This window comes from Cebidichthys violaceus, unplaced genomic scaffold (genome assembly GCF_023349555.1).
Source record: "Cebidichthys violaceus isolate CVI_PGR_0920_01 unplaced genomic scaffold, fCebVio1.0.p SCAF_3, whole genome shotgun sequence".
Taxonomy (NCBI): domain Eukaryota; kingdom Metazoa; phylum Chordata; class Actinopteri; order Perciformes; family Stichaeidae; genus Cebidichthys; species Cebidichthys violaceus.
This window is the reverse complement of record NW_027176483.1, coordinates 1690421-1711406: the sequence shown is the minus strand read 5'-3', so window position 1 is coordinate 1711406 and position 20986 is coordinate 1690421. Positions and strand designations below refer to the sequence as shown.

Below are 20986 nucleotides of genomic sequence, written 5' to 3'. Positions count from 1 at the left end.
ATGTAAAATGACCGCCACACCACGTCCATGTTGTTCAATGAAACCTCAAGCTTTTAGTAACTTTTAATCTCAAAGGTCTTTAGATTGTTCTGACCAAATTCTAAGCTGATCTGATTAATTCCCCAGGAGGAATTCGTTAAAGTACAGCACCTGAAAATGGAAAAAGAATTTCATGAGAAATTCATACAAAATTCTAAATGGCTGAGTTCCGGTTGGGTTTAGAGCATGGACCACTAGACTTTTTTTTTAGTCTACATGTGATACATCTGCTTACCAAATTTTATACATCTAGGTGAAACGTAATGCGAGGGCAGCATCGTCAAAATATTGTAGGGGGCGCTATCGAGCCTACTTGCCACTCTGAAGCATTAAAATCCCATCAGATAAATACATTCAGGATTTGAAATGTGTGACAAGTTTTGAGCATTTTTAGCCGCTCAAAAACACCTTCGTTTTTCATGATGAAGAATGCATCGCCACGGCAATTGCCTTTCACAAAACAACAAACTTTGAGTAACTTTTAATCACTAAGGTCTTTAGATTGTTCTGACCAAATTCTAAGTTGATCTGATTAAATTCCCTAGGAGGAGTTTGTTAAAGTACAGCGCCTGGAAATTGCAAAAACGACACTAGAAATCCATACAAAATTCAAAATGGCTGACAAAAACCGGTTGGCTTTAGGGCATAGCCCCAAGATACTTTTTTTAAGTCCACATGTGATACATGTGCCTCCCAAATTTTGTAAATCTATGTGAAACGTACTGCGAGGGCTGCTTCGTTGAAATTTTGTAGGGGGCGCTATTGAGCCGAATTACCAATCTGAAGCATTAAAACCATAATATGTAACTACATTTTTTACTTTGAATGTGTATCCCAAGTTTGGCTTTGTTTAGAGCTTCTTTAGCTTCTCAAAATTACCTTTGTTTTTCACGGCCAAGACTGCGTCGCCACGGCAACAGCCTTTGACGAAACCTTCATGAACTGGCTTTATGAACTTCTTACATTTATGTGGTACTAATTTAACGATCTGATTTACCGACTAAGAGAAACAAGCCAAAGTACAGAAACTTTAAATTACTGTTACCAGTAGGTGGTGCTATGACTATTATACAAAATTGACCTGTGGATGTCTTCAGGACTGGAGTTTCACCAAACGTGAAATCTGGAAAAGATCTGATGATGTGGAGTCGAGTGACATCAGTTTATTCGTTGAGAGGGATCTGATTAATCTGTGAGGAGCAGGATGTCAAAGTACAAAACTTACAACTTCCAGTTGCCACTAGGTGGCGCCATTACTATGATTTTAAATTGTCATATTGATGTGTTCAGGGTCAGGATGTTATGACATATGAGATTTGGATCAGATTAGACAATGTACGGCCGAATTACAACAACTTCCTTTTTCATGGCGAATGGTGTTTTTTTGCTGCCACGTCACGGATACATAGTTTGATAACTTTTTGATCTTTGACTGACTTTTAGGTCTCAAGAGCATACTGACTGAATCTGAAGTCAATCGGGTCAAATCTCTGGGAGGAGTTCGTTAAAGTATGACGCCTTGAAATGGTCCAAAAAACGTCCGAAAATTCAAAATGGCCAACTTCCTGTTTGGTTTAATGAAAAGCTCCAAGAGGATTTTTTGTACATCCCATCACGTTCCACATACCTACCAAATTTCAATGAAAGTGGTAAAATAATAATAAACAATAGTACAACAATACGTCCTCCACTCCGACTACGTCGGTCCTCGGGCCCTAATAAGAAGGAAAAAGTCAAACTTGTGTTGTTTGAATGTCAGGGTATTTGTCAAAGAGGCAATAAAAGCTCCTTCACAGAGCTTCACTGAGAGGAGGAGCAACTCTGAAAGAGGAGATCTGCTGAGTCACTTTTCCTGAAGTGAAAGTGAAAGTTAGTCTGAGCGACAGCAAAGCTGCAGTCAAGACAAGCCTCTCTGTTTCTCTCTAAAGAAACATTCAACTGAATCCAGCAGCTTCTTCTCAACAACACAAACTCTGGTGAGTTCACTGTTCTACAGACCAAATGTAGTCAAAATGTAGTTCAAGAGAGAAACCATTACTGTAGCCAAGAAACAAAAGTAACATCAGATAAACTAGGCCTGCTAAAAGCTAACTAGTGTAGCTGTTGCTCCCTTTGGATTGTCCAAACACAGAGAACAGCATCTGATTTAATGTGTGGATGTTTTTATTGATCATAGAGGAACAACATTGATGTTTTATAACTTCCATAACTGTTCTATACTTTGGTAAATATCCTTGACCTGTAAAGCCTTTCCTCTAAACTTCACTGTCTCTGTAGTTCCTGCTGTCTGTCTCTGTGAGGAAGTTCATCTGATCATATTTACTGTGTTTCAACAACCGCCATCAACTCAAACACTTCAGCTCTACTCGGTCCGTGCACAAAGTATAATTCATGTCCATTGTTCAGTCAGTTTATGTGTATTAATAATCTCATTGGTCTACTTGTTTTCATGCAGACAGAGAGATGAACACGTGCAATGCAATAATACTTTAAGAAGCCTTTATTTCAATTAATAAATTGATGATATAATGAATCATTACATACAAATAATTCAGTGTTTGTGTCCATTGGCAGTTTATTCACGTTAAAGTGGCAGAAATATGACTTTATAATGTATAATGTTCATTATTTATAATATTTGTTTTTTTATTTAATTTAATCTTTCCATAAATTGATCTCTGGAGCAAAGACGTTTGAAAACGCTCAAGTTTTAGTTTTACCTGACACACTCTGTTGCTGCTGCTAAAGATGTAATAACAGTTTTGTTTTCCACTCTTGTTGTCCTCAGAGTGTAGATATGTCTGCTTCCAGCTGTCTGCTGACTGAAGATCAGTTTCTGTGCTCCATCTGTCTGGATGTGTTCACTGATCCAGTCCTCATACCATGTGGACACAACTTCTGTAAAACCTGTATCACTGAACACTGGAACATTAATGTCCAGTCTCAGTGTCCAAACTGTAAAGAGGTTTTTAACACCAGACCTGAGCTGCGGGTCAATACCTTCATCTCTGAGATGGCTGCTCAGTTCAGACAGTCAGCTCCACATAAAGCCAGCAGCAGCAGCTCAGAGCAACAAGCTGCCAAACCAGGAGAAGTTCCCTGTGATGTCTGCACTGGAACCAAACTGAAGGCCCTGAAGTCCTGCCTGGTGTGTCTGGTCTCCTACTGTGAGACTCACCTGGAGCCTCATCTGACAACGTCAGTCCTGAAAAGACATCAGCTGATCGACCCTGTGGAGAACCTGGAAGGCAGGATGTGTACGGAGCACGATAAACTGTTGGAGCTGTTCTGTAAGACCGACCAGATGTGTGTCTGCATGCTCTGCACTGTTTTAGACCACAAGAACCATGATGTTGTTCCTCTGAAAAAAGAATATGAAGGAAAGAAGGCCGAGCTGGGGAAGACTGAGGCTGAAGTTCAGCAGATGATCCAGAAGAGACGACTGAAGATTCAGGAGATCAAACACTCAGTGGAGCTCAGTGAGGAAGATGCAGACAGAGAGATAGCAGATGGTGTTAAGGTCTTCAGCGCTCTGAAGGAGTCTGTTGAGAGAAGCCAGACCGAGCTCATCGACACGATCAAAGAGAAGCAGAGAAAGACAGAGAAACAGGCTGAAGGCTTCATCAAAGAGCTGGAACAGGAAATCTCTGAGCTGAACAAGAGAAGCACTGAGGTGGAGCAGCTCTCAAGCTCTGAAGACCACCTCCACCTCCTCCAGAGCTTCAGGACCCTGAACACTGCTCCACCCACCAAGAACTGGACAGCAGTCAGAGTCAGTACACCTTCATATGAGGGGACTGTGGTGAGAGCTTTGAATCAGCTGGAGGAGACGCTCAGTAAACAGATGAAGAAGCTGTTTGAGGTCGAGCTGAAGAGGGTCCAGCAGTCTGCAGTGGATGTGACTCTTGATCCTGATACAGCACATCCTTATCTCATCCTGTCTGATGATGGAAAACAAGTTAAAACTGGTGATGTGAAGAAGAATCTCCCAAACAATCCAGAGAGATTTGATTATTGTTCCTGTGTTTTATCAAAGCAGAGTTTCTCTTCAGGAAGATTTTACTACGAGGTTCAGGTTAAAGGGGAGAATACGTGGGATTTAGGAGTGGCCAGAGAGTCGATCAACAGGAAGGGAGGCATCACAGCAATCCCTCAGATTGGTTACTGGTTAATATGGTTGAGGAATGAGAATGAGTACAAAGCTCTTGATGACCCCAGAGTCCTTCTCCCTCTGAAGTCTCGGCCTCAGAAGGTGGGGGTGTTTGTGGATTATGAGGAGGGTCTGGTCTCCTTTTATGACGTTGATGCTGCAGCTCTTATCTACTCCTTTACTGGCTGCAGCTTCACTGAGAAACTCTACCCATTCTTTGGTCATAAGGGTAAAAACTCTGCTCCTCTGATCATCTCTCCTGTCAATCACACTGAGTAGAACAAACACTTGATTTTTTACATTGTTTGATGTAATAAATATATATGTCTGTTGTTGATTTGTAAAGTGTACATAGTTTTTGGCCTAAATATTTTTTTTTTTCTGGTCATTGTTCATAAGAAGTGTTGCATACTGAAACAAATTACTGAAGAGCAGTTCATGAATAAGACAAAAGTAATTTCCTTTTCTTTGTTTTTCTTTATGAATAAAAAATGATAAATAAAGTCATAATGTGTCTGATGTGTCTGATTAAGTTATTTTGTTTTTGTTTGATATCAAAAAGAACAGCTGATGGTGTTTCTAATGACACCAAATCATGTGATTAAAAACACCATCAGCTGTTCTCAGACTGACTTGAGCTGACGAGCTCCAACACCTCATCACATTTGAAATAGTTGGTTATGTAAAATAATGTGGTGATATTTAAGGTTTGAGTTGAGTTTGAGCAGCTGATGTGAACACTAAACCAGTGCTACTAGTTAAACCAGTGCTACTAGTTAGTAGAGAATAAATGATATCTGAGGACGCCCTCTACTGGAGTTCATAACAAACTGCAGTCTGTGTTCATTTGAGGAAATGCTCTTAATAAATAACTACAGTCTGATGCTGAAGCAGATTATATGAATGAGCAGAAATAAACCTGAGTCTAACAGATACAAGTACTCTGTCTAATGTCACTGATGAGCTTTTTCTTTTGTTTTGTACTTTTTTGAGCTCAGTCTAAAATCAGTGACTTTCAGTTAAAAGGACGTTTGTTTAAAAAGTATTGTACTTTAACTACTTTTAAAAAGGGAGACTCAGAGAAGCCCATTGATCTACTGCTGTGGTCCAATCAGAAGGATTCTTCTTCTCAGTTATAAACTTACTTTTCTCCTCCTAATAAAATGTCACAATGAGGCAATAAAAGCTCCTTCACAGAGCTTCACTGAGAGGAGGAGCAACACTGAAGGAGGAGCTTCAACGTCACATTTCCTCCAATCAAAGTAAAGTTAGTCTGAGTGACAGCAGAGCTGCAGTCGAGACAAGTCTCTCTGTTTCTCTCTGTAAACAAACATTCAACTGAATCCAGCAGCTTCTTCTCAACAACACAAACTCTGGTGAGTTCACTGTTCTACAGACCAAATGTACTGATTCAATGTTTGTCAAAATGCAGTTAAACTAAAATCTGCCATTTTAACACTTGTTTTATTATATAAATCATATGATGTCATAGAAATGTGTCATTTTTAGTAAAAATCCAAAATGTAGGTTTTGTCTGAACTACAACACAGAGGTATAAATATCACCACAGTGACTGAACTCTTCAGGTTTGTCAGAATGCAGTCACAGCTAGTTTCAGCTTCACTTCATTCACAGACTATTTCTGACGACTTTCTTTCCTGTCGGTGAACGTTCAGTTTGTTACACCACATACAGATATAAGGCAGCAGCTAAAGCCAACGATGACAAAGAATAAAAAGTAACATCAGGTGACGGTTAAAGCTAGATGACCTTTGAACTCTCCAAACACAGAGTACAGCATCTAATGTCTTGTGACAACTTATTGTATTGCCTGTAAAGGAATAAAATAGACGTTTTATAACTTAAACATCCAGTATTATCTCATAATCTGATCTCTACTCAAACAGAAGTTCCACTCAGGTTCAATGTTTAACTGACGTCCATCGTGGTCGTGAGGGTTGTGGAGAGAAACGTTACTTTAATGGTGAATGGACTTTGCATTTCTGTCGAGCTTCAGACCATTAAAAGTTCTGGACACTACATGTTAACATTCACCCATTCACACACACATCAATCCACTGATGGCAAAGACTGCCACACAATGTGCCAACCTGCCCATCAGGGTCTAGAGATCACCTCGTCTAACAGCGCCGCCTACTGACCAATCAAAGCTGGGTTCATTGATCGTTAGATAATATTACACAAATATGAAGTTGAAGTCATAAGATGTTGTTTATGTTGACAAATGCAGGAAAGACAGCTGGAAATAAATCGCTGACTGTGTGAATGTTGGTGTCTCCGGCTCCACAAAGTCACTACTGCCCTGTACTCCTCCTCCTGTCCGTCCCTTATACACCCGACCACTGCAGAGTCATCAGAAAACAGCATGACCCTGAGTTGTACTGGAAGTCAGTGGTGTACAAGGTGAACAGGAAGGGAGACAGAACAGTTCCCTGTGGAGCTCCAGCATCACTGACCACCGTGTCAGACAGCACACGGCCCAGTCGGATAAACTGTGGTCTGCCTGTGAGGTAGTCAGTGATCCAGGAGACAGTGGACACGTTAACCCCCACCACCCGCAGCTTCTCACTCAGTAGCAGTGGTTGGATGGTGTTGAATGCACTGGAGAAATCAAAGAAAGTGATTCTCACAGAGCCACCGGTTCCATCCAGGTGCGACTGAGCTCGTTGCAGCAGGTAGATGATGGCGTCGTCCACTCCCACATGAGGCTGGTATGCAAATTGCAGAGGATGTTCGGGAGGTGCGGTGTATGAAGGAGACAAATGAGGGCTGTGAGCTAAATCTATTGAACAAACAGTTTAGCTCGTTTGCCCTCTCCAGGGAGCCCCTGGTTGTCTCCCTCCCTCAGTTATCTGCTTCATCCCAGTCCACACTTTCCTCACGTTGTTCTGCTGGAGTTTCGCCTTCAGCGTTCTCTTGTAGGAGTCCCTGCAATTCCCTGAGCTTCTCCTTCAGGTCACACTGAACTCTCCTGAGCTCGTCCCTGTCCCCAGACCTGAAGGCTGCTTTCTTCTTATTAAGAAGAAGGAAGGTAGTAGCACTGTATGCATGCTTTACATTAGCATACAGAAGGTACAGAGTTTTATTGTTCCGTGTGGGGCAGTCAACATACTGGTGAAAAGTTGGCAGAGCCTTATCCAGAGTGGTGCGTTAAAGTCTCCAGTAATTGCCAAACATGCACCAGGATGTTGACTCTGCAGTCTAGACACAGTGGAGTGGATGGTGTCCACTGCTGCCTCTGCATCAGCTGATGGAGGGACGTACACAGCGACAACAATGGCGGAAGAGAACTCCATCGGCAAATAATACGGACGCATCCCCACGGCTAAGAGTTCAATGTCCGGGCTACAGAAGCGTTCCTTCACACACACACACACACACACACACACACACACACACACACACACACACACACACACACACACACACACACACACACACATGGTCGGGATTGCACCAACTCTCATTCACATACATTGCAATCCCACCACCTCTCTTCTTACCGCTCTGTACGTCTCTGTCCACCTGAACGGTCCTGAAGCCGGGAGAACGGTTGCACTGTAATCGGGGAAAATCCGAGTGCAGCCATGTCTCCGTGAAACACATGACGCTACACTCGCTACACTCCATCTCGGTCTTTACCAGCAGGCGGAGCTCGTCCGTCTTATTGGCCAAGGACCTCACGTTCCATTGGAATTACTGGTACCGAAGGTTTGTACTTCCTCCTCTTTGCCTTCAGCTTAGCGCCAGCTCTGCAACCCCGTCGTTTTCTCCACAGCTCCTCCGGGATTTCAGGCCTCGCGCCGGGCAGCAGCAGTGGTTCACAGTAAACAATGCCCTCAGTCCATTGTGCGTGGCTCTCCGTTACAAACGGGGAATATGTCACAGAAAAGCCACGAGAAAAGTTGAAAAAAAGTTACGGTCCAAACGTTAACAAAAACAGACAAATAGAAGAGAGGAAAAAATGAAAAAAGACTATCATTAAAACACACACGGGGGAGCTGCTGCAACAGGCAACCGCGCCATCTTGCATGATTTAAGATAAAAACTCATTCACAACCACAGCATTTAGGACTGATAATAATTCAATTGTATTATTCAAAAGATATGTAATAACAGATGTATTTTTCACTCTTTTCCTCAGAGTGTAGATATGTCTGCTGCCAGCTGTCTGCTGACTGAAGATCAGTTTCTGTGCTCCATCTGTCTGGATGTGTTCACTGATCCAGTCACCATACCATGTGGACACAACTTCTGTAAAACCTGCATCACTCAACACTGGAATGTTAATGTCCCCTATCAGTGTCCAAACTGTAAAGAGGTGTTTAAGATCAGACCTGAGCTGCGAGTCAATACCTTCATCTCTGAGATGGCTGCTCAGTTCAGACAGCCAGCTCAACAGGAAACCAAGCTGGGGAAGACTGAGACTGAAATTCAGCAGATGATCCAGAAGAGACAACTGAAGATTCAGGAGATCAAACACTCAGTGGAGCTCAGTGAGGAAGATTCAGACAGAGAGATAGCACATGGTGTTCAGGTCTTCACCGCTCTGAAGGAGTCTGTTGAGAGAAGCCAGGCCGAGCTCATCGACACCATCAAAGAGAAGCAGAGAAAGACAGAGAAACAGGCTGAAGGCTTCATCAAAGAGCTGGAACAGGAAATCTCTGAGCTGAAGAAGAGAAGCACTGAGGTGGAGCAGCTCTCAAGCTCTGAAGACCACCTCCACCTCCTCCAGAGCTTCAGGACCCTGAACACTGCTCCACCCACCAAGAACTGGACAGGAGTCAGTGTCAGTCCACCTTCATATGAGGGGACTGTGAGGAGAGCTGTGAATCAGCTGGAGAAGACACTCAGTAAACAGATGAAGAAGCTGTTTGAGGTCGAGCTGAAGAGGGTCCAGCAGTCTGCAGTGGATGTGACTCTTGATCCTGATACAGCACAGCCTTATCTCATCCTGTCTGATGATGGAAAACAAGTTAAACATGGTGATGTAAAGAAGAATCTCCCAAACAATCCAGAGAGATTTAATCCTTGTCCTGGTGTTTTAGCAAAGCAGAGTTTCTCATCAGGAAGATTTTACTACGAGGTTCAGGTTAAAGGGAAGACTGACTGGTCTGTAGGAGTGGCCAGAGAGTCGATCAACAGGAAGGGAAATATCAAACTGATTCCTCAGAATGGTTACTGGACGATATGGTTGAGGAATGAGAATGAGTACAAAGCTCTTGTTGACCCTCCAGTCCGTCTCTCTCTGAAGTGTCAGCCTCAGAAGGTGGGGGTGTTTGTGGATCATGAGGAGGGTCTGGTCTCCTTTTATGACGTTGATGCTGCAGCTCTTATCTACTCCTTTTCTGGCTGCAGCTTCACTGAGAAACTCCACCCATTCTTTAGTCCTGATCTTAATGCTGGTGGTAAAAACTCTGTTCCTCTGATCATCTCTCCTGTCAATCACACTGAGTAGAACAAACACTTGATTTTCTACAGAGAGACTCTTTCATTTAATGTAACATGTATATGACTAGATTGGTACAGTGTAAACATTGTTTTTGTTTGTTTTTCTGTAAATATTTTTTTGATTTGTATCACTGCTACTCACAACTATAACACACCAATTTTACTGCACTGATTGATATTAACGAATATAGTCTCATGTTTTCTAATCAATGCATTATCTGCCATCAAGTCTGTTAAATCATTAAAAACTGTACAGAGAAATATGAATCATTAGAACATTACTTAAATGTTCCAAAATGTTATTTTGTGATTGTAAGAAGTGAAGCATACTTTAACAAATGACTGAAGAGCAGTTTATGAATAAGACAAACGTAATTTGCTTTTCTCTCTTTTTGTTTTCATATAAAAAGAGGATAAATAAAGTGACAATGTGTCTGATTAAGTTATTTTGTTTTTGTTTGTCTGGAAGGAGTCTGGGGGGTGGAAGTAGGTGCTGGTGAGGGAAGTAAAGACTACTCCTCTCGGAGGGGGAGGGAGAAAGTGGGTGATCAGAGGCAGTCCCTGATGGAAGGGCACCCTTCCCGTAAGGTCTCTATGACTGGATGCATTGCATTGCGTTACTTTGCTCTGGTTACTTTTAAGTAACTTTGGGCCCATATTGACCAGCCATACTTTAATGTAGAAAAATTATTTGAAGTTTAAAACATTGACAAAACGCTGAACTTTATCGAGCCAAATGGGCATTTTGATAGCTAGCACAGTTTTCATGAAGTCAACGTTTAATTTTGGGTCCGTTTCAGATTTTATAATGGGTGTGTATTGCACGGAATGTTCAGCTCTTTTTTTTTTTTTTAGACTAGTTTAACTTAACCCTCTTCCCCCTGTCCCTAAAACGTGATGACTGACTCTACCAGTCGTTAAGGTAAGTTCCCCAGGTGAAAAGTTGGTGGTGTTAGTCAAAAACTTAAAATAGGCAATAGTAAAGTACAGACGATCTACATAACTATTCATACATTAGAGTTATATCCTACTGAAAGCACTTAGGGTCTAACAAGAAGAAATCTCCTGAAGACTGTTTTGAAATGAACACACCGGACTATAGAATAGAAACCTTGCAGACTTTATTATTATTAACAAACTGTCCAATTTTCATCTGTACAGAACAACAAAAAGAAACCCCCTAAAACAAGAAAGAAAGAAAAGTGGACAGGGGGGGGGGGGGGGGGGGGGACAATTAATCAGATGATCAGGAGTTCAATGAAATCAGACACAAAGCATCGTTTACAAAAAAAAAAGATCTTAATCATCACAAACTTAAAAATCAAGAAATGTTCTAGTCGCTATCCATCGGGACGACAACGGCGAGGGAACGGAGATCGCACTCGCAGTCCAGAATCTGTGGGCAACACACACACACACACACACACAAGACATGTCATCCATCTCACACTCACACACACACACACACACACACACACACACACACACACACACACACACACACACACACACACACACACACCGGGTGCCGCAGGGGGTTCTGGGATGTTCTGTACAGCGGGATCCCTTCGGCGGGACGACGAGTAGGCACGCTTTGATAAAAACCCCGACGTCAGATGAAGAAATAAAAAGTGAAGGCAGTTCAACGTCATCAGTACGAACAAACAACAAAGCTAACCGCAGGACGCGTCGTTTTACAGTCTGTCATCAGCATAGTACACATGTACACGAGATCGGGTCGAGCTGGGAGAGGAGAGACTCAACGAGACCAAAAACGCTCAACAACCTACCCCTCCCCCCACCCCCAACGTACGGTTACACCTTCTTCCTCCGGCATCAAACTGCAGGCTGAGCAGAAACACACCAGATCCAGAGAAACCAAACACCTGAGCCGGCTCCGTTCTACCCAATAAGACCATGAGATGCCGTCTAAGTCCCGCCCCTTTTCTTTCAAAAAAAAAAAAAAAAAAAAAAAAGCTAGTTAGTGGACCTTTGAGCTAAAATCATTTTGTTACTTTTGCTTATGGTCCAGTTTTGGGGTTTTTTCTGCTCTTTGTTTTTGTGCGTGTTTCTCACATCAAAGATCTTTTACTTGTGACGAAGCAGAAAGAAACTACAAAAGACGACTCGTGTACACGAGACGACGCGTTCAAGTTTGGCTTTTGCTTTCACGCCTGTAGTTCAGTTTGTTTTTGAAAACTGAAACCAAAGAAAGAAAAACTTCAGATACATTTCCTGTTTAGGTTGAAAGGTTACAGGTACATTTAAAAAGGTACAGTGTGTAGTATTTAAGGAGGGATCTATTGGCAGACATTTTATATATTAAGTATGTTTTTCTCTTCAGGGAGCCGGCCGCCATGTTTCTACCGTAGCATAGAATGGACGAACCAAACAATGACTCTAGTTCTCTACACGGGAGAAGTTTCAGTTGGCTGCAATGTGCATCCTCACCACCAGATGTCGCCAAATCTCACACACTGCACCTTTAAAAACAACCTAACTACAGATGAACAAACGTGAAAACGAACCCTCTTCCGTCTTCGTATCCACATCACTGACTATGTTTGATGGTGCATGAACGCACCAGTGGTCATCCCCAAAGTAGCATCACATTGAAAATATATAGCGACGCTCCGCCTCCAAAACGTTTCACATTACGTCACCAGAGGCCAGAACTCAGTCTGCCCACCGGAGAGAGGCGTTCACTGTCACTCTGTGGAGCAGGTTGATGCCCGGAGGAGGCCGAACCTTCGCCGCCTGAATCCCCCCCCCCCCCCCCCAATCCCCATAGGAAGGAGGGACGCTCGCTCGCTGGAGAAAAGGCAACCGGAGAACATTCAAATCATAGAAAAAAAAAAAAAAGACTTTAACCATTAGTAAACAAATAAATAAGGCTATGACAAAACAATATATATATATATATATATATATATTTATAGATATAAAAAAAAGAAGAAAAGAATGAAAGATGTGCAGTGATTCCAGTATCATCTTTACACAAACATGTTCACATCTCTATAATAATCTAGAATCTTTTCATTTCTTTATTCTGTTGTGTTTTTCTGTTTTACTCCGTACCAACCAGCTCGACACCAACAGCCGCTCTGCGTGTCCATGACCGAAAAAAAATACATTTTAAAAAGCCTGTTAGCAACCCACCACCCCCCCACCCCCCCACCCCCAACCCCCCAGTCTGTCTGCTCCCACCCAGTCCTGGATCAGACCGGGACTCCTCCTCACTGGAAACAAGCGTCCCAACCGGCTGCTGGAGGTGTGGAAAAAAAAAATCTGTTAAAGTGGGAGACGAGCGTGGTGCGTTTATGGCACAGGTCGGGCTGGGAAAAATAAAAACAATTCCTTTATAAAAAAAAAAAAAAAAAGAAAAAAAAAAAAAAAAGATTGGACTGCATTAGAGGAGAGCTGAGGTTGCCAGGTCTGCCGTTTCAGAAAGCAAAAATAAAAATATCCACAAGTACTTCCTCCTGCTGGAAGAAGAGATTCTGAGCGAGCCGGCTGGGGGAGTTGCTGAGATGCGTGTGTCCCCCCCCCTCTCTGGGTCTCTATCTGTGGCTCGGTGGAGGGCTGGCTGGTTGGCACCACCCGCCCGGCAGTCCCATGGCGATAAAATCTAACTAACACACATCAGCAAAAAAAAAAAAAAAAAAAAAAAAAGATGTATCCAGAGCCAAAACAACCCCCGAAAAACCCTTTAGCAGGACGACAAACTAGAACAATATGGTGGTAGAAAGACAGCTTCACACACACACACACACACACACACACACACACACACACACACACACACACACACACACACACACACACACACACACACACACACACACACACACACACACTGTAGTCATTGAAATACTGGAGTCATTAAACTGCTCTATACATGAGCATTTCCCATCCCACTTTCTACACATTTACACTGAATATGATTTGAGCTCATATTCTTACAAGCCCCTCCCCCTCCCTCTCTTCACCCCACAGCCGATGAGGGGGTGGGGGGTGGGGGAGAGAGAAGAGGAAGTAAACAACGGCGGAGTAATACTGCATCTACATCAGGCGAGTGTGGAGTAAAACCACAGGAGGACCCTGCGCTCGTTATCGAAGCTTGAGAAGAGGCTGCAGGGGGGCGTGGCCTCCTGGAGAGAGTGGGCGGGGCTCATGGAAAAGGAAGGAAGAGCAGGTGAGTCACTGATCGAGCCGACTGTCGTCTGCAGGATTGTGGGTAATGTCATTCCAGCAGTGGAGAAGAGCCAAAGGGTGTTTGTAGATGAAGTGTGTGGGGGGGGGGGGGGGGGGGGGGGGGGGGGGGGTGAGGCAGGTGGAGATGGAGAGGGTGGGGGGGGTAAGAGAGGGAGGGGTGTGGTTCTCGTCAGTGGTGGTCGTTTCTCTGGTCGTGGGTGTGTCCTGACCCCGGAGGGGGCGGGGTCTACCTGTCCTTCAGCTCCTGAGTGACGCGCTTGGTGAATCGGCCGCAGAGCAGCCCCATCATGAAGAGCAGCGCCACGCCGCCGCCGATCACAGTCAGGATGTAGTTCTTGGACGGCGACGTCATCACCTGCATGGCCAGGTCTGAGAAGCCCTCGGCAGGAGCCACCTGACAGGAAGTGAGGACAGGACGGCCGTGTTCACAGCAGTGTACTTCATGCAGTTCCAAAATAAAAGCCACTTCAAGTCAGATTTTATACAGCTTGTTACCTCAGTTTCAAATTAAAAGCCCATTTAAAACTGATTTTATGTAGCTCATTCCACCAATTTCAAAGTAAAAGCCCATTTACAATAGCAAAATTTAACACATTTTGTACAGCTTAATTCAATTTCAAATCAAAAGCCCATTTAAAACAGATTTTATGCAGCTCATTCCACCAATTTCAAAGTAAAAGCCCATTTACAGTATATTTTGCAAAGCTTTAAGTCAGTTTCAAATAAAAGTTCACTTTTGAAAAATGATTTTTGTTGCTTATCTAATCAATTTAAAAATAAAAACACCATTTAAATTAAATTTTTTGCCGCTTATACAATTATTTTCAAAATAAAGGACCCCTTTAAAATAAGAAAAGCAGCTCGTTCACCCGATTTAAATGTCAAAATGTAAAACACAAAAGAGAATTTAAGAAACAAAAAGCTCTTACAGTTTGTGTTTCGTTAAAGACGAAATCTTTAAGCATTTTATTGTTGTCGTCTTTTTGTTTTATTATATTTCGTAACTTTGGAAAGTTGAAGCTAATACAAAGAACTCTTAATCATTAAATGTACATTCTCTGAATAAACAACACATTTTAAAACCGATTGTTTAAATTGAGTGACGTCTTCACGTACCTTAGCGGCGTAGCTCCACATGTCGATGCGGTCCTGAAGTCTCTTCTTACACTCCGGCTGCAGACGAACTCGTTTGTCCTGCAGCGCCTCCATCAGACACGACATCTCTGAGGAAGCAACGCAACGTTCAACCCGTCCTCTGTGCAGTTTGTTGCTGCAACGTTTGAGCTCGGAGGATTTAGAGACGAACGTAAGAAGCAATTTAGTTTTATTTTGATATATATATATATTTATTAAATCTTTATTTTAGTGCTGATGAACTAATGAAACAAACCTGTGAGTTAAATAATGTTTGTAGACGTGATGTTCATAAAGAGAAAAAAGGCTTTTAAAACATAGTACAAAATTTTTTTTAAAACTTTACATCTTTACATTTATTTATATTTATATTACATAAAAGAAAGATTTGTATTTTTATTAAATTAAACTTTAAAAATAAGATCTATGTTAGAAGAATTCAAAGGAATGAACTTTCAATTTAAATCTATTTAAAACAAATCATACGTGACTTCAGGAGATCATTTTCATTTAAACATTCTGTTTATGTCTGTCTGTCTGTGAGTCTGTCTGTGTGTGAGTCTGTCTGTCTGTGTGTGAGTCTGTCTGTCTGTGAGTCTGTCTGTCTGTGAGTCTGTCTGTGTGTGAGTCTGTCTGTGTGTGAGTCTGTCTGTGTGTGAGTCTGTCTGTGTGTGAGTCTGTCTGTCTGTGAGTCTGTCTGTGTGTGAGTCTGCCTGTGTGTGAGTCTGTCTGTCTGTGTGTGAGTCTGTCTGTCTGTGTGTGAGTCTGTCTGTGTGTGAGTCTGTCTGTCTGTGTGTGAGTCTGTCTGTGTGTGAGTCTGTCTGTCTGTCTGTGTGTGAGTCTGTCTGTCTGTGAGTCTGTCTGTCTGTGAGTCTGCCTGTGTGTGAGTCTGCCTGTGTGTGAGTCTGCCTGTGTGTGAGTCTGTCTGTCTGTGTGTGAGTCTGTCTGTCTGTGTGTGAGTCTGTCTGTGTGTGAGTCTGTCTGTCTGTCTGTGTGTGAGTCTGTCTGTGTGTGAGTCTGTCTGTCTGTCTGTGTGTGAGTCTGTCTGTCTGTGAGTCTGTCTGTGTGTCTGTGTGTGAGTCTGTCTGTCTGTGAGTCTGTCTGTCTGTGAGTCTGTCTGTGTGTGAGTCTGTCTGTGTGTGAGTCTGTCTGTGTGTGAGTCTGTCTGTCTGTGAGTCTGTCTGTGTGTGAGTCTGTCTGTGTGTGAGTCTGTCTGTCTGTGTGTGAGTCTGTCTGTCTGTGTGTGAGTCTGTCTGTCTGTCTGTGAGTCTGTCTGTGTGTGAGTCTGTCTGTCTGTCTGTGAGTCTGTCTGTCTGTGTGTGAGTCTGTCTGTGTGTGAGTCTGTCTGTGAGTCTGTCTGTGTGTGAGTCTGTCTCTGTGTGAGTCTGTCTGTGAGTCTGTCTCTGTGTGAGTCTGTCTCTGTGTGAGTCTGTCTGTGTGTGAGTCTGTCTGTGTGTGAGTCTGTCTGTCTGTGTGTGAGTCTGTCTGTCTGTGTGTGAGTCTGTCTGTCTGTGAGTCTGTCTGTGTGTCTGTGTGTGAGTCTGTCTGTCTGTGAGTCTGTCTGTCTGTGAGTCTGTCTGTGTGTGAGTCTGTCTGTGTGTGAGTCTGTCTGTGTGTGAGTCTGTCTGTCTGTGAGTCTGTCTGTCTGTGAGTCTGTCTCTGTGTGAGTCTGTCTGTGTGTGAGTCTGTCTGTGTGTGAGTCTGTCTGTCTGTGTGTGAGTCTGTCTGTCTGTGTGTGAGTCTGTCTGTCTGTGAGTCTGTCTGTGTGTCTGTGTGTGAGTCTGTCTGTCTGTGAGTCTGTCTGTCTGTGAGTCTGTCTGTGTGTGAGTCTGTCTGTGTGTGAGTCTGTCTGTCTGTGAGTCTGTCTGTGTGTGAGTCTGTCTGTCTGTGAGTCTGTCTGTGTGTGAGTCTGTCTGTGTGTGAGTCTGTCTGTCTGTGTGTGAGTCTGTCTGTCTGTGTGTGAGTCTGTCTGTGTGTGAGTCTGTCTGTGTGTGAGTCTGTCTGTCTGTCTGTGAGTCTGTCTGTCTGTGTGTGAGTCTGTCTGTGTGTGAGTCTGTCTGTGTGTGAGTCTGTCTGTGAGTCTGTCTGTCTCTGTGTGAGTCTGTCTCTGTGTGAGTCTGTCTGTCTGTGAGTCTGTCTGTGTGTGAGTCTGTCTGTGTGTGAGTCTGTCTGTCTGTGTGTGAGTCTGCCTGTGTGTGAGTCTGTCTGTCTGTCTGTGAGTCTGTCTGTGTGTGAGTCTGTCTGTCTGTGTGTGAGTCTGTCTGTCTGTGTGTGAGTCTGTCTGTCTGTGTGTGAGTCTGTCTGTGTGTGAGTCTGTCTGTGTGTGAGTCTGTCTGTCTGTGTGTGTGTGAGTCTGTCTGTCTGTGTGTGTGTGAGTCTGTCTGTCTGTGTGTGTGTCTGTCTGTCTGTGAGCCTGTCTGTCTGTGTGTGAGTCTGTCTGTGAGTCTGTCTGTGTGTGAGTCTGTCTGTGAGTCTGTCTGTGTGTGAGTCTGTCTGTGAGTCTGTCTGTCTGTGAGTCTGTCTGTCTGTGTGTGAGTCTGTCTGTGTGTGAGTCTGTCTGTGTGTGAGTCTGTCTGTCTGTCTGTCTGTCTGTCTGTCTGTCTGTCTGTCTGTCTGTCTGTCTGTCTGTCTGTCTGTCTGTCTGTCTGTCTACTCACGGCGCCCCCTGCCAGGTGGGATGGCTGCACATTGATGCTTGATGTCCAGAGCACACGCCGTGTGAAGGACGGGGTCCACGAAGATGTCCGCCTTACTCTCCTTCAGCATGTTCAGCACCTCCTGCAGGAGGAGGAGGAGAAGGAAAAGGAAGAGGAGAAGGGGGAAGAGGAGGGAGGAAGAGAAGGAAGAAGAGCACAAGGAGAAGAAGAGGAGAAGGAAAAGGAAGAAGAGAAGGAAAAGGAAGAAGAGAGAGGAGGAGGAGAAGGAATAAGGGAGGAGGAGGAAGAGGAAGAAGAGGGGGAGAAGGAAGAAGGAGGAGGAAGAAGAAGGGGAGGAAGAGGAGAAGGGGGAAGAAGAGGAGAAGGAGGGAGGAGGAGAAGGAAGACGAGAAAGAAGAGGAGGGGAAGAGGAGGAAGGAGGAAGAGGAGGAGGAAGGAAGAAGAGGAGATAAAGAAGAGAAGGAGGAGGAAAGAAGAGGAAGAAAGAAGAAGAAGAAGAAGAAGATGAAGAAGAAGAAGAGGAGGAGAGATGGGGAGTAGAGGAAGGAAATGATGAAGGAGGCAGATGAGGAAGAGGAGAATAAGAAGGTTTCAAACTCTGCAGTCTGTAAAAATGTCTCTTACTTGATGCTGAAAATAATTTTCTATGGAAACTGTTCATTATCATCATTTATCATTTTGAGTTTAATAATAATAGTTATTATCATTTATTATTATGAAAAGTTATTATCATGAATTCTGTGAATGCCAGTTGAGGAAACGGCCGCGTATTAAAACCCGAGAGGCGACGGCGCTGTGGCGTCCCGCCCTCCTCGGCGGTCAGTGAAGGCAGCACACGGCTTCTTTACCTTCTTACATCCTTCCTGCTTGATCTTCAGCAGGTTGACCTTCAGACACTCCTCCACCTGCCCCGTCTGCTCCTGAGCCGCCGCCTCCTCCGGACACAGCCGGGAGATCTGGAAGACATTAAAGCAGCTGTTTGTGTGCTGCCACAGAGCCTCTGAGCAAGGCACCGGGACCCCACCGGTTATAGCTTTAACAGTAAAGTAACAGAGCTTCTTCTTCTGAGACAAATTAACGCGTCACCATCGCCCCCTGTTGACCACACGGACACATTACAGACGAGTAGAATAAATGTTTTTGATGAAATAATCACAATTTTAAGCTTTGATTCAGTTTCTTTTTCTGACGGTTCACCGATTTCTTGTCACATGACTGTTGGTCTGAGATGAATCAATCATGACTTCATAGTTTCACTGAGGAGTTCACAATTTAATGGTTTTTACAGAATCTGATTAAAGTGAACGGGTTATTTGTGGCAGGATGTAGAATAAATGTTTTTGATGAAATAATCTGTTTTAAGCTTTGATTCGGTTTCTTTTTCCTGACGGAAGCGGCCGTCACAAATGAGGTGTTCAAGGACCGTCGGAAAGATGAAAATGTGATGTTTGACAGTTTTCAGTTCACAGCTTCTGACTGTGATCAACGGTGTGATTTTGGCGATTTTTTTAAAGAAAACATTGTTTTTCATTCAGAGCGTTAACATTTCCAGACTGACTCTAATATTTATAATTCATGACGAGGCTGTGTGTGTGTGTGTGTGTGTGTGTGTGTGTGTGTGTGTGTGTGTGAGAAAGCATAAACGTATGAACCTCCTGTGTGCAGTGGATCTGCAGCTGAGGGTCCAGTCTGTAGTCCAGAGCCGACTCCTGCAGGACGACCTGGATCTGAGCCTCGCAGTCTGGAGACAAACGCTGTCACAACACAAACACACACATTTATATATACTTATATATTTTTCTAGGACATAAATAATTACTTCCAAGAACTTTCCAGGACTCAAGTTTCTTATTTAGAGATTAACCGTCTTCAGGACTTCTTGACTTCAGATGCATCGAATGGTTCATGATTTAATATTCTGTATCTACAGTATGAACATCACATATTCTGATGGTTATCTCACACACACACACACACACACACACACACACACACACACACACACACACACACACACACACACACACACACACACTTAGCTCTTAATGCTATTTGTTCATTATATCGTTTATTCATCCTTCACCCTAAAGAGTTGTCCAAGATGAACTGGTTTCTGTAATGAACAGTAACTCATGTTTATTGTAAGAAAGAGGAAACGGTTAATCCCAGCACCACTCAGAGGAGTCTGTCATGTGGAGCGTCTTGGACCAGTCGTTTACAGCCGATTGGATCAGCGCGTCTCACCTGGTCGGCGTATTTGAGCTTGAGGCAGGCGATGACCTGACCCTCCAGCTCGCTGTCGGCCGTCGCCTTGTTCAGGATGGGCTGACAGAACTTGGGGATGTCGGCTTTACAGGCCTTCCTCAGCACCGGGTTCAGCCTGTAGTCTGGAAGAAAACACACACGGGAAGCGGTCGTACTCGTGAGGTAGAAGTCTGATGTATTAATTAAGGTGTGTGTGTGTGTGTGTGTGTGTGTGTGTGTGTGTGTGTGTGTGTGTGTGTGTGTGTGTGTACCTGTGTTCTGGGTGATCTGTCTCTTGGTGATCATCTGTTTGCATTTAGGGTCCATCAGCTCGCTGTTCTTGTTCTGCTTCAGACACTGAAGAACGTTCTTTCCCTCCGACTCCGAACAGAACCGCTGAAAAAACAACAACAACACGTTTCTCAGAATTTCTGCAGTTCAATTCACCGCGTTTTTTGCTCTTTTGTCACGCTGTATAGCTGTGGTGAAGTGGTCCAAATCATTAGATTATTGTAAGCCAGCTAAGTGTTGAATTAGTCAAACATGTTCCCCAAGAGAATCCAGACAAATGGATACGGAGACATCCACAATGTAGAAGGAAAGACCACCGGCATGTGACAGAAGGGCTAATGCTAACGCTAGCTAATGGCTGACTAACACCAACTGTCAGCCACTAACGTTAGCTGGTTTCACTGGCCTACTCTGATCATGTGGTGCTGGTTTCACTGGCCTACCCTGATCATGTGGTGCTGGTTTCACTGGCCTACCCTGATCACGTGGTGCTGGTTTCACTGGCCTACTCTGATCATGTGGTGCTGGTTTCACTGGCCTACCCTGATCATGTGGTGCTGGTTTCACTGGCCTACCCTGATCACGTGGTGCTGGTTTCACTGGCCTACCCTGATCATGTGGTGCTGGTTTCACTGGCCTACCCTGATCACGTGGTGCTGGTTTCACTGGCCTACTCTGATCATGTGGTGCTGGTTTCACTGGCCTACTCTGATCATGTGGTGCTGGTTTCACTGGCCTACTCTGATCACGTGGTGCTGGTTTCACTGGCCTACTCTGATCACGT

The 20986-nt window shown here is 43.9% G+C and overlaps 3 protein-coding genes across 5 annotated transcripts in view; 2 read left to right on the top strand and 1 right to left on the bottom strand.

Moving 5' to 3' along the window:
- The first annotated feature begins 1873 nt into the window (after positions 1-1873).
- On the top strand, positions 1874-4692 carry LOC137881769 (E3 ubiquitin-protein ligase TRIM21-like). Of its 2 annotated transcripts, none has more exons than XM_068723866.1 (2): positions 1874-2015; positions 2828-4692. In XM_068723866.1, exon 2 carries the CDS (start codon positions 2837-2839, stop codon positions 4466-4468), a length of 1632 nt encoding a protein of 543 aa, XP_068579967.1. In that variant the 5' UTR covers positions 1874-2015; positions 2828-2836; the 3' UTR covers positions 4469-4692. The 2 variants fall into 2 exon arrangements, with proteins under 2 accessions (XP_068579967.1, XP_068579968.1); XM_068723867.1 differs by lacking the exon at positions 1874-2015 and adding an exon at positions 2340-2408.
- Positions 4693-8363: 3671 nt separating this feature from the next.
- LOC137881918 (E3 ubiquitin-protein ligase TRIM21-like) lies at positions 8364-9689 on the top strand. The gene has a single exon (XM_068724116.1). The coding sequence runs from the start codon at positions 8364-8366 to the stop codon at positions 9666-9668; it is 1305 nt and encodes a 434-aa protein (XP_068580217.1). The 3' UTR covers positions 9669-9689.
- Positions 9690-13989: 4300 nt separating this feature from the next.
- glg1a (golgi glycoprotein 1a) overlaps positions 13990-20986 on the bottom strand; it is a 29178-nt gene continuing 22181 nt past the window's right edge. For both annotated transcript variants that reach the window (XM_068722603.1, XM_068722604.1), the window contains 7 exons: positions 20184-20307; positions 19912-20054; positions 19320-19421; positions 18516-18623; positions 17668-17788; positions 14993-15099; positions 13990-14270 (listed from right to left, as the gene is read on the bottom strand). In XM_068722603.1, the coding sequence (XP_068578704.1) occupies positions 14103-14270; positions 14993-15099; positions 17668-17788; positions 18516-18623; positions 19320-19421; positions 19912-20054; positions 20184-20307 (873 nt within the window). In that variant the 3' untranslated portion in view covers positions 13990-14102. The remainder of the gene's footprint in view (positions 14271-14992; positions 15100-17667; positions 17789-18515; positions 18624-19319; positions 19422-19911; positions 20055-20183; positions 20308-20986) is intronic.

What these genes read in the sequence shown, in the direction of transcription:
- LOC137881769 (XM_068723866.1), top strand. Translation starts at nt 2,837, where the DNA reads ATGTCTGCTTCCAGCTGTCTGCTGACTGAAGATCAGTTTCTGTGCTCC.
- LOC137881918 (XM_068724116.1), top strand. Translation starts at nt 8,364, where the DNA reads ATGTCTGCTGCCAGCTGTCTGCTGACTGAAGATCAGTTTCTGTGCTCC.